The sequence below is a fragment of the Drosophila ananassae genome, chromosome 2L, assembly GCF_017639315.1.
Source record: "Drosophila ananassae strain 14024-0371.13 chromosome 2L, ASM1763931v2, whole genome shotgun sequence".
Classification (NCBI taxonomy): Eukaryota; Metazoa; Arthropoda; class Insecta; order Diptera; family Drosophilidae; genus Drosophila; species Drosophila ananassae.
In genome coordinates, this window is record NC_057927.1 from 24,435,017 (window position 1) to 24,447,723 (window position 12,707).

General features: G+C 40.2%; 4 protein-coding genes across 6 annotated transcripts; 2 read left to right on the forward strand and 2 right to left on the reverse strand.

Annotated features, from left to right (window-relative positions):
- Positions 1-36: 36 nt before the first annotated feature.
- On the forward strand, positions 37-5,326 carry LOC6503455 (protein krasavietz). 3 transcript variants are annotated; one of them, XM_014903674.3, is made up of 9 exons: positions 651-808; positions 1,185-1,267; positions 1,976-2,224; positions 2,289-2,389; positions 2,843-2,981; positions 3,242-3,407; positions 3,675-3,918; positions 3,977-4,319; positions 5,053-5,326. In XM_014903674.3, the coding sequence occupies exons 3-9, from the start codon at positions 1,987-1,989 to the stop codon at positions 5,088-5,090; spliced, it is 1,269 nt and encodes a 422-aa protein (XP_014759160.1). In that variant the 5' UTR covers positions 651-808; positions 1,185-1,267; positions 1,976-1,986; the 3' UTR covers positions 5,091-5,326. The 3 variants fall into 3 exon arrangements, with proteins under 3 accessions (XP_001967515.1, XP_014759160.1, XP_014759159.1); XM_001967479.4 differs by lacking the exons at positions 651-808; positions 1,185-1,267 and adding an exon at positions 37-161; XM_014903673.3 differs by lacking the exon at positions 1,185-1,267 and having other exon boundaries at positions 661-808.
- A 1,330-nt stretch (positions 5,327-6,656) lies between these two features.
- On the reverse strand, positions 6,657-9,696 carry LOC6503392 (V-type proton ATPase subunit E). The gene is made up of 5 exons (XM_001967480.4): positions 9,591-9,696; positions 9,386-9,492; positions 8,535-8,747; positions 8,150-8,476; positions 6,657-8,079 (listed from the first exon to the last, which is right to left on the reverse strand). Exons 2-5 carry the CDS (start codon positions 9,416-9,418, stop codon positions 7,972-7,974), a joined length of 681 nt encoding a protein of 226 aa, XP_001967516.1. The 5' UTR covers positions 9,419-9,492; positions 9,591-9,696; the 3' UTR covers positions 6,657-7,971.
- A 180-nt stretch (positions 9,697-9,876) lies between these two features.
- Positions 9,877-11,684, forward strand: LOC6503456 (splicing factor 3A subunit 3). The gene has a single exon (XM_001967481.4). It carries the CDS (start codon positions 10,029-10,031, stop codon positions 11,538-11,540), a length of 1,512 nt encoding a protein of 503 aa, XP_001967517.1. The 5' UTR covers positions 9,877-10,028; the 3' UTR covers positions 11,541-11,684.
- Positions 11,603-12,618, reverse strand: LOC6503391 (DNA polymerase zeta processivity subunit). The gene has a single exon (XM_001967482.4). It carries the CDS (start codon positions 12,382-12,384, stop codon positions 11,776-11,778), a length of 609 nt encoding a protein of 202 aa, XP_001967518.1. The 5' UTR covers positions 12,385-12,618; the 3' UTR covers positions 11,603-11,775.
- Positions 12,619-12,707: the final 89 nt, after the last annotated feature.

The following is a 12,707-nucleotide window of genomic DNA, read 5'->3' on the forward strand; positions in this document are numbered from 1 at the left end:
TTAGGAGGAAATATCGATGGTTCGATAGAAATGTATACTATTGGCCATCCCTACCTCTATCTGTTACAAAAAAATTTCGGCCGAGTGAAAACGTCGAGGAAGCAAACAGCTACAGAAAAGCAACTTCTATTCGCAGCAAAACAGATTTTTTTGTTTTAATCGTAAGTACAACGCTTCCTTTACTATATTCGTATAAGTAGATTTGAACGCTAATGCGTAGATTTCGAGAATAGGCCTCGCCATTTTGCACTTTTGAGAGGTTTCTTTGTCATCGCCATTGTTGGAAACGAAAAGGTTATGTACGGACTGTGTGCGTACGTTGGCGAGGTTAGTCATCAAGAAATCATCGCATTAAGGGGGAAAAATAAAGCGATGCCTGACCTGTGGGTCTTTGTCCGACTGTACCCATGTATATTATTCAATAAGAGCCACAGAAATATGCACACTTTGGACCCCATTGCTGATTCCCGTTACCCCGTCCCCCACGACCCGCTTCGCTCTCTCTCCCCTTGCCTTTCGTCGCCCCATCGCCGCGACTTTGTCGCTTCAAAATGGCGCCGAACCACATGTCTCGCTTCGGGTCGTTATTCGGGCCTTCGTGTGTGTCACTTCATCGCCATTCGCTATTTCGAATTTCATTTAACAAAGTGGTGCGCGCATACCAAACAACAAACAGCAAACGGAATATACATACATAGTAACAATACCTAGTAACCGCTGGTGATAGCTGTTAAAAATAGAATTCCGGACATAGTCTGAATTCAAATCGAGCAAAATTGTCGACGTTGATATTATTAAAGATAAAAACGTAAATTTTGTTAAAAAATATTCTTCGGTTTTCTCTCTCTCCGCCTTAGTTGTTGTTGAGTGTGTGTGTGCGTGCGTGTCAATTTTTACAGTGCAAAAGCTCGTAAGCAAGCAAGAAGAAGACGACAACGACGATTTCGAAGAACTTGGGAACAGAAAAAAAATATATATATTTTCCCCGCCTTGATCTGTCGCTGTGTTCGTGTGTGTGTGTGTGTGGCACACTGGTATTAGTCGTTGATTCTGCTGCTGCTGCCGAGGTTAAATTAAATTACATATTTTTAAACACGTTCGCATACGCACGCAGTTAAAAGCAACAGGCACTCACGTACACACACACGAAGACACACTCTCACACCCTAACACTTACTCTGTAGAACATCCACCTTCGACTTGTGACGAGGACACGCGGAAACGGAAGCGGCGAACAGGGCCAGACTTATTTCCGTTAAGTGAAAGTGTAAGTTTAATCCTCATGCTCTAGTGCTAGTGCTAATCGAACGTGTAGGTGCCCTTGTACTTGGGTCTTTTTTCGCCTCGTTCCCCCACCCAGCGACGTTTCTGGAGAATTTCTCCCCGCCCACCCCCCAGTTGGCAGACCGACACACAAACTCAGACAAAGGCCGCGTGAGTGTGTGTGTGTGTGTTTATTGTACAATGACCTCGTTTCTCTGCCGCCGCAGCCTTACCTTATCTACAGAAGAAGTAACAACGTCAAAAATTTCACTTTATTTCTTTGTCGATTTCTTGCTTTCTCGGCTAATCCCTCCTCCGCCCCTCTCCACTCACCACATTCTTGTTCTTTGCAGAGCCCCCCTTCGACGCCCCTGTCTATTGCGCTTTGCTTTTCATTCGTTCTTTCGATTATCAAACTGTAAAAAGATTGTGTGTCAGCGTCTTAGTGTGTGTGTGTGTGTGCCCGTTCTCGAAAAAGCCGAAGAGAGGGCCAAAAGCACATGTACGTGCACACTTTTAGGTTAGATTCGCTCTTCAAAAAGAAAAAGATTTTTTTTTTTTTGAAATACTAGAAAGCTTGTAAGAAAAATGTGAAATAGATTCGATCTAGTGACCTTGCCTATTAAGTCGGACTGCGTTTCGACAAATAAAAACTTAATACCGTCTCAAACTAAGACTAACATTAGTGTTAAATTTTTTTTATACTTTTTAGCAATTTATTGTATGAGTCAAAAAACTGAAAGACCAGTGCTATCGGGTCAACGCATCAAGACCAGAAAAAGAGATGAAAGAGAAAAATATGACCCAACGGGATTCCGTGATGCGGTCATTGCTGGGCTTGAAAAAACTGAAGGCGACTTGGAACAAATCTCTAAATTTCTAGACAGCGCGGGCAACAAGCTCGACTATCGTCGTTACGGTGAAGTTCTCTTTGATATATTGATTGCGGGTGGTCTATTAGGTAAGTTATTATTTTACTACATATATCAAATGATCTTTAAATAATTATTTTATTTAAATTCTAGTGCCTGGCGGTTCCATATCTCAGGATGGCGAAAAGCCGCGCACAAATTACTGCATCTTCGATGCGCCCGAGAGCATGGAGGCCATGCGCAACCATGAGCAGGTTTGTATTTTACACAAATTTGTATTTTTAAGAGCCTGCATATTATTAGAACTGGTTGTAAAGTTCAAAAAGACAATCAGTGTCGAAAATATGCAATAAGAAACGACTCATTTACTTGTCTTTGGACTGTTCTAAACCCTAACAGTCTGGAGATTTCTTCTGTGTCAACATTATACTTTTATTCTACAACTATTTGTAACTAGAAATATGTAAATATCAGGAGAGTACAGTCTGCATATTATTAGAACTGGTTGTAAAGTTCAAAAAGACAATCAGTGTCGAAAATATGCAATAAGAAACGACTCATTTACTTGTCTTTGGATTGTTCTAAACCCTAACAGTCTGGAGATTTCTTCTGTGTCAACACTTATTTAGAAAAAAATGTAGATTTAAAAAACAAATAATAGTCTATTGAGCAGATACTTAACCGGTTTTGTTTCTCCACGTTTTCAGGTATTTGTCAAGCTCATCAGACGGTACAAGTACCTTGAGAAAATGTTCGAAGAAGAGATGGGTAAAGTTCTATTATTCGTAAAAGGCTTTACCCCAAGTGAACGCATCAAGCTTGCGCGTATGACTGCGCTCTGGTTAGGTAAGTTTTTCATATATATATCTGGAATAGGGAAAACTGCCTGCCCCCAGACAGCTAATCAATTGGTTGAGCCTAAAAAACACTTGTTTGACTGGCGGCTGAGGGGGCAATAGAATAGTTACTCTTGGTATACTGACTCTTGGATGACTAATAGCCACATCCAAAAGCCACGAGCCCAAGGACAAATATTACTATAATTTTTTTAATGATTTAATTGCTATTTAAGGAATATAACTAAGAATTCTTTATATTTTATTTAGTTAACGGGTCCGTACCACCAAATGTGCTACTGGTACTGAACAACGAGCATCTGATCAAGGATGGCATTGCACTAGAGTTTCTACTAGAGCTGTTCCAGACGTTCAAGCAAGAGAAGGGTATTGCATATCTGATTCAGGCGCTTAAGAAGGGTGGACTGGAAAGCAAGTGAGTTTCTTTATCTTTTTATATTTATGTCTGGAATATTTTCAGGAAGATGATTCAATCGTTTAGTTGTACATCTTTAATAATTATTCCTAGATAACAAATTCGTCGGAGTATTACATATTTCGCAAATGGACATTAGCTTCATTTGGGTGTTGATTTTATTTCGTACAATAATAAATAATAAAAATAAACAATTATTTATTAATTATATGTTATATCTTATGCCTAAAATGTATTTATTTTTTTTTATTTCTTGTAATTTTATAGACTAATGGACTTTTTCCCACCAAACAAACGTACTGAGGAATATTTTAAACAAGTTTTTCTTGACAAGGAACTCAATGAGATCATCAAGCTGCACAAGGCTCAGGCTAGCCAGGAGGCTAAGCGCGAGCTGCAGCAGGCTCTCATCGATGATATCAACGATGAGAAGGCCCACAATGAGATAACCGCTGACATTAAGGAGTTCTCGCAACGCAACAACATTCCCGATCACGAGATAATTGTTATTGTAAGTCAAGTTCAGTTTTTAATCATTCATTTAAGTTAATATTATGAAATATTTTTAGATTTGGTCCACCATTATGTCATTAGGCGAATGGAATAAGAAGGAAGAGCTTGTCACCGATCAGGCCGTTCGCCACTTGAAGCCTTATTGCGGTTTGTTGCAGGCTTTTGCCTCCACCGATCGCTCCGAATTGGCTCTGATCGTTAAAGTGCAGGAATTCTGTTATGAGAACATGAACTTCATGAAGGCCTTCCAGAAGATAATATTATTGTTCTATAAGACCGAGGTTCTCTCCGAGGAGATCATCTTGCGCTGGTACAAGGAGCTCCACTCCAACAAGGGAAAAATGCATTTCCTCGAACAAATGCGCAAGTTTGTCGAATGGCTCCAATCAGCCGAAGAAGGTTAGTACCAGAAAAATATTACTATTAGAATTTAGTGCAATTTTTGAGAATGGTCTTGTCCCGGATGGCACTTTCATTGTACAAAATTGCAAGAGCATATGGGTTTTTTGCTTGCCTCGTTGACTTTGTACCCACGGCAATGCAGGCCAATGAAAACCTGGACAGATGTCCACTTTCTGACTTACTTATGGCATGCTCCATACCAACCTTTTAAAGCGATCCTTTGGGCGCAATTTTGAAGGGTTCATTTACAGTATGCCAGAGCATTTGGGTGATAGGGTGTTCATGTAGCCTACTTCCATGGCTATCTTTGGCCAATCATCACTTGGACAGATTCATTCCTATGGTCCATTCAGGCACAAGGTCCTTAAGACAAGCTGCAGAAGTTTTAGTTTGCAGTGGAGTGGGACGTGTGCCAGAGCATTTGGGTGATAGGGTGTTCATGTAGCCTCTTCCGTGGCTATCTTTGGCCAATCATCACTTGGACAGCATCACTGCTAAGTAAAGGACCATTTAAACGAGGCACTAATCCTTTGAAAAAGCTGCAAATGTTTTAGTTTGCAGTCGAATGGGATAAGGTGCTAGAGCATTTGGGTGATAGGGTGTTCATGTAGCCTAACTTCATGGCTATCTTTGGCCAATCATCACTTGGACAGTTTCATATTGAAGCTGTTATTTGCTAGTTAAGATCCAATTAGATCCTATTATTAACCTTTCTTTTATTTCCTTTCAGAATCCGAATCTGAGGACGAACAAAAGAACGGCGAATAAACAATTTGCTATTAAAGAATGGATGCAAGAACAACACAAACGGAGCCGCCCCAATATACCCCCATATCCTCTTGGTATTTGGACCCATCACCACCACCACCTGCAACAGCCAGTCGAACTTTTAAAATCTACCACCACCACCCCCCATATATGAATAACGTCATTTTGAGAAACTCAACCTAAATATAACAATTGATAAATTCACCCAAATAAAGGAGAGAGAGTTAAACCGTCAAGCTAGAAATTGAAAGTTAATATAATCCGCATTGTCCGATCTAATTTCTTTTTGAATTCAGGGCTCTGATTGTCACTGCCCGTAATGGACTTACATTTACTTCCGGCATTGATTGCAAATATCCCCCAAATAGAACATTAAACGGATAAAAGTTTGTTAATAAAAAAAAAACGTTTAACCCTTTAAGAGTATCAAAAAATATGAAAAATGTAATCAATCCAATGCTAGAAATGAATGAAATATTTTGGGAAAAAATCAATATCACACTGCAATAAATTGTAGGATCGACTGCCAATAGAATTTGTTAATTGGATAAGTCATTCGAGTGGAAATCGTTTAGGAAGAGTGACGCTTCTTCATGTTGTTCGCCATGGGCAGTGGCCGGCCCGTTTGTACGTTCGCACTATTTATTTTACAAAAAAATTATCCCCCCACTTATGCATATAAAAAAAAACAACAAGAGTAAACAAAAAAGTGTAATATTCATCCTCAAATTGTAAGCCATGCGAAGAAAAGGACACTGACGAATATAGTATAGTAGTCTTCGGAACAAAATTTGAGAGATTAATATTTATGCTGGCATGCTGGCCCCTTTTTTCATCGCAATATATTTGAACGAAGTCGATGAAATTATGGAGTATAATTAGCATGAAGTACATACATATATGTATACAACCACTAAATAAAATAAAACATTTAAAAAGAAAAAGATGCATTTCGTTTTGAATATAAGATGGGGGGCGGATGGCTAATATGTATTAGCTTGTATATTTTTTAACTATAATCTGAGCTTTTTTAAACCAAAAAAAAAAAACAAAATAATAAAAGTTTGCTATATCCGATGTGTCATCGAAAGCTCATGCCACGTAGAGATTGGAAAATTTTTGCTATTTTTTTTTTAATTTTAAATACATGCTTTTAATGGGAAGCTTAATGAAAGTATAATAGTTTTCGCACGATCACCTCTTTGATGACGTGGCATAGTTTATAGATCTTGAAATCTATAAAGCTCTTCAGTTTTTGAGATAAAAGTAATGCTTTTGAATGAAAATTTGAAGTTTAATGAACTTGAAGCTAAGGAGGAAATGTCTTACATCTTGTTAGCCGATAAGGATGAGACTACCTCCTTATAGTTAGTATATTTTAATATATCTTCTATAAACTATACATATATTTGTATAATTTATAAAACAACTACACCCGATACTATTTGTTTACTGTTTGTTGCCTATTTGTTTTGATAAATATATAAATAAATATTTTTTGGTAAAGTTTAGTAACTAAACCATATCTAATTTCAATAACTTATTGATTAAAAGAAATAAATAATATTTAGTTTTTGGAAATACTGTTTTTATTCAACATAAATTTTGTTTAAAAGTAATTTTTCTTGCATTTCGTATTTCATGTAATGTATATAGTACTCGATGTTATATAATAACGCATATGCTATTTTTGTATTTGTTTGCTAAACTTGTAATTATTAGTTATTCATATTTGAACAATTTACTTGGTAACTTGGTTAGAAAATGAGCTTGAAGAATACACTATGAACATTGGCGAACATTCAAATACAAGGTTCAAATTAGTTGTAGTTCTTTATGAATTATTGGTTTTGTTTGAATTCTGATGATATGATCTCTGGGTGCAGCATTCAAGAGGGGAACAGCTTCATAAATTGTTTCATTCTAATTTCCTTTTTTTCATTTTTTTGTATAAGTATATTTTTTTTATATAAGTTTTTATAAGATTTTTATGATGTGGAAGTTGAACTATTTAGATCAACAAATTCAGCTACTTGGGCTGCTTGGCAATACTTCGATGTCATGATATAAGATGCGATTAAATGTTGCGTGCTTTCCCCCAAACTGTGTATTCTTTTTTAACAACAGACGTGTGTGTATGTGCCGGTGACAACTGCACAGGCTCCCCATTGTCCTCGAGGCAGCGAAATAAAATACATGCGTTCATTTCGGTGATCCCAAGGACAATAATGCTGATGGTTCGCCAGCACAGACTGTCAGCGGCACCTGCTGCCCCTCTTCTCCTACTCTAAAGCTGCACACCCAATAATTACAAACATAAACGACACAGATATTTAAAAGAATTCAACAACGACTACAGGGAGACGGAAAATAATTTACAAAAAAACCAACGTAAATGGGGAGGGAGGGTGCAAAAGTTAAAATACAAAAAAATATTAAACTTGGACAGGAATGTATGCAAAAATTGTAAGTGTATGTATACAACAAAAAAAGCATATGCCTGGAACTGCACCTGCAGTTCAGCGCAAATATGCACGCATGTAAAACGAACAAACTTTAACAAACTCGATTAATTGTTTCTTTTTTATGCTCCTAGGATCATGTCCTCTAAACTATATAGTAAGTATTGGCATACTCGCATAGGTATTCTTTCAGTTTCACTATACAAAGACAACGGCAAAAGTATTTTAAAAACGAATATAATCCCTATTTTCTGTTTCCCGAAATGCCAAAGGATGAGTTTTACTTTGTTTTTGGGGTTCATTATTAAGTGGGTTGGAGGAGCTGTTGTAATTAACTTGAACTGTTTTCCCAGCTGAATGGATGTTTGATGCTGGATCTCATTTTTCTACTTTTGTTTTTTTTTTTTGCACTTAAGAATTTAGTCGGTGAATTTACGATTGACGTTGCGGCCGAACAGGGCGTTACGAATCTCGGGCACCAGCTGCTGGGAAATCAGCTCTAACCTGGATTCCAGAGTGTTGGGCACCTAAATAACATACAAAATTGGATAAATTGGATTAATTTTTGATAAAACACTATGAGAAGGAAGTACGAACCTTGATGCGTCCGTTCAGGGCCAGCAATTCAACACCACCGCAAGTGTCAGCAGAGAGGAAGTCTTTCTCATCGATGACCAAATCAACGTTTTGGTTCATGCTCTTCTTGTACTGGTCCACGGCAGCGGGCAGGACATCGCGCACCAGCGGGACATCGACCTCGCGGCAGCGCAGGATCACTTTGGGCTCCATTACCTGGAACAGGCCCTGGACGATGAGCTTGGTCAGCACAGTCTTGTATTCGGACTGGTTCTTTGTGACCTCGCCGAGACGCTTACGGGCATCCTCCAGCACACTGCTCACATGGTCCTCACGCACTTTCAGGACCTTTATTAGAGGAATAAGTAAGTGTGATAATAGGTTTAATGCGGTAGAATGCACTCACCTTCAGGCGAGCCTGGTTGAGCATGTTGGACGACTGGATTTTCTTCTGGAGTTCCACCTGCTTCTCCTTCTTCTCGTAGTACTCCATGATCTTGAGACGCTGCTGCTGGACGAGGCGGCCTTTCTCGATGTTGAACTCCTCCTCGGCCTTGGCGTCGATCTCCTCGGCTTTTTCATTGGCCTCCTGCTCAATGAACGCCATCATGTGTTTGATCTGAAAGGAGGAATAGCCATTCGGGTGAGAAATAATATTTTTAGTGACCTTGGAGTTGCCTTAATACAGGATGGTAGAAAATAAAAAGGACTAATCTTTTCAGAAATATTTCCTCCGCTTCGTATTATCCATCACATGATTGTGTATTCAGTTAAAAAAGGTTCAATCTTTTGGCCATTATTTATTTTCATTAGAGTTTTGATAACGTAAGGTCGTGTGACAGAGTGCGAGTGCGAGTGCGGCGGCACAACTCTAGTCGTCTCGCTCCAACGCATAGGCCCCATTGCGGGGGCCGTGTCACATGACCAAAATGAAATTTTTACTCGCTTTTTTACAAATAGTATTTGTACAAATATCTTAACTGCTGCCCTGTTACCAAACTCCCATATACCCATTCTAGGACAGTTATTGTATTTCAGGAGTGGTCGAATCAAGTCAGAAAAATATTGGCCAATAAGATTGGAGGGGGAAGCGTTCACATGACTGGCTATTGTGGATCCCATGACTGCGCCATCTTTTATAATAATTAAAAAGGGTTTGATCCTGTCGTCTGTTTGCATATCATTTTCAGCATAATAACAATTTTGTTCTATTCTAGGCGGTTTCATGTAGTTTTTTCAGTTCCCACTCCCTGTTACCTGTTTCTGTACATCAGCATCGCTCAATGCCATCTTGACGGATTTTTTTCACTCGCACAAAACCAAAAGAAAATCAATGTTCCGAAGAAATCCACGTACGACCGTGCCTGCAAAAAGTCACAATTTGAATTTAAGCAATGAAATCCGTGTTTTACTAGTTGGAAATCGTGGTGCAACACGAGGAAAATGGAAAACGATAAGTTACTTTGCCTTCTGCCCGACGTCTGAAAATTTTCACTGCAAATCGATCATATGATTTCAGGTGAAGAGTGACCGTGTCTCTGCTGGGCGGAAAATGTGTATTTGTTTGATGGGTGTGGTATTTTTGGTATTTTTTTTCACAACAATTTTTTAACAATTTACTCGAACTAAAGTTTTAAAAATATCGTAAAGTAAACTTTATTTTATAACAACACAGGTAATTTGTATATATTATAAAATAAATGAGCAAAAGTGGCCATTTCTCTCTAAAAGTGTCTGGCTGTGTGGCAGTATTTCTGTTTTTCTTATATGGCATCTCTGTCTGGGATAGGTGGCCACCCTCTCATGTACACACGCCGAGTTGGACCCCATTAATAAGAAAACATATTTTTTAGTTAAATTACCATTGCAATCCTGAATATATTCTCCATCTGTAAGAGCCATGGAGACGCTCCTAGAGCAGCAGAGGCGTTACCACGAGGAACGCGAGCGTCTGGTGAAGCTAATGGTGGACGAACATGCAACTAAGAAGCCGGGCGAAAAGGAGCGCATTCACTCGGAGCACCGGCTGAAGTACCTTATGGAGTTGCACCACAACTCCACGGCGCAGCTAAGGGATCTCTACGAGGACAAGGATAACGAGCGGAAGGCTGAAATTGCCGCCTTGTCGGGACCAAATGAGTTCAACGAGTTCTATGCACGCCTGAAGCAGATCAAGCAGTTCTACAAGTCTCATCCCGCGGAGGTGAGCGTTCCCCTCTCAGTGGAGTTTGATGATATGATCCGAGTGTACAATAACCCGGACGATATGAGTGCGCTGGTGGAGTTCACCGATGAGGAAGGTGGCGGACGGTATCTCGACCTCAACGAGTGCTACGAGCTTTACCTAAATTTGCGCGCTGTGGAAAAGCTGGATTACATTACCTATCTGATGTCCTTCGATCATGTATTCGATATTCCACGCGAACGAAAGAACCGAGACTACCGCAAATATATTGAAACATTAAATGACTACCTGCACCATTTCATTCTGCGCATTCAACCGCTGCTTGATCTGGAAGGTGAGTTACTGAAGGTGGAATTGGATTTCCAACGGCAGTGGCTGCAGGGTACATTTCCCGGCTGGTCGATCAAGGAGACGGAATCGGCGTTGGCCAATACAGGAGCCCACTTGGATCTCTCGGCCTTCTCAAGCTGGGAGGAGCTTGCTTCTCTGGGCTTGGATCGTTTGAAATCCGCCCTAGTTGCCCTGGGGCTGAAGTGTGGAGGCACTTTGGAGGAGCGCGCTCAACGATTGTTCTCTACGAAAGGCAAAACCACCTTGGACCCTGCCCTGATGGCCAAGAAGCCAAGCGCAAAATCAGCGAATGCCCAGACGCGAGAAACCGAGCGTCATAAGGAGATCGCCCAGTTGGAGGCTCTGCTCTACAAATACGCCGAGTTATTATCGGAACAGCGAGCTGCCACCAAAGAGAATGTGCAGCGCAAGCAGGCTCGCACGGGTGGAGAGCGCGATGACAGTGATGTGGAGGCCAGCGAGTCGGACAACGACGACGATCCAGATGCTGATGATGTTCCCTACAATCCCAAAAATCTGCCCCTCGGATGGGACGGCAAGCCTATTCCGTATTGGCTTTACAAGCTTCACGGTCTTAACATCAGCTATAATTGTGAGATTTGCGGAAACTTCACGTACAAAGGCCCCAAGGCCTTCCAGAGGCATTTCGCTGAATGGCGCCATGCGCACGGAATGAGATGCCTTGGCATTCCCAACACTGCCCACTTCGCGAATGTCACTCAGATTGAGGACGCAATCACGCTCTGGGAGAAACTTAAGTCACAGAAGCAGAGCGAGCGCTGGATCGCCGACCAGGAGGAGGAATTTGAAGATTCGTTGGGCAATGTGGTCAACCGCAAGACATTCGAGGATCTCAAACGACAAGGACTTCTCTGAATTGGCCTAAAACTAATATAAGGAAATCATAATAAGCCGGAATGGGTGGAGAAAGAATGCACTTTCATAAGCAAAAATAGATATATTATCGATCAGACAATTAAATAAATGTTTTCTAGCTGACAGATTTTATATTTAATCTTATTTAATTGTATTAATTGGCTAAAAACTAACAATATATATTTTTCTATTGGAAAAATCAACATGTAAATTACAATTGTTAACTAATTGTAACTTAAATCTTAAAAATGCGGGCCTGCATTTTCAGTCCCACATTCTCCACCGCAGCCAGCGGAAGGAGGGAAATATTTTCCGTTTGCGAGATCTTTTGCGACTTCAGATTCTGGGCTTGCAGCCAAGGAAACTCTTGGAACTGGGACTCATGGCTCAGTCGAACAAACGCTTCTTGGGAAGTATGCAAGTGGATCTTGAAGGAAGTTGTTCCTGGGGGTAGTTTAGTCAATTGCTTGACACGCTCGGAAAGTTTGTAAATCGCAGAACGAAGTTGCTGTTCGTATTCTATCAGGTGTGTATCATTTTCAGAGGCACCTGTCACCAGAGACTCGACTAGCATTTGGTAGCACTCTAGAGGATTATTCTCATCGTGGTATAATATCACTTCCAGGCTCTGGAGCTCATTGCGCCGCATCAACTCTCTCACGGATCGTAGAACGCCGGCCAGGTAATTATTGAGAGGGGGAAATATCGAGACAAAGACCGGCGTATTATAAATGCGCCGCTTTTTGAATATCTGCGGTGGGTAAACGCCTCGCACATATAGAATGTGATTCAGGAGTACCTCTATTGCCTCCAGTTGGATGTCGACTTTATTTTCAGATTGCATTTCGCAAAATAAGGAAATACATAGATAAGCTCTCAATAAGCAAAATAAAACAAAGTGGATTGACGCCGTTGTAATCGGCCATACAGTTGCAATCCTAAATTCGATATAAGCCCCGAACAAGGGTGGAGCCAAATAAAGGGGACCTTAAGAAATTGTGGCAGTTTTGTAGGTTTACTAAAATACCAATGATTGTGGAAGGGTTGATAGCATCAAACTTCCCTAAAATTAAATAAAAATAATCTCTTTTAAGTACAAATATTGAGTTTTAGTACCCCCTTTCATCACGTACGCCACTGCATAGAATAGTCGATTAAATATATCTA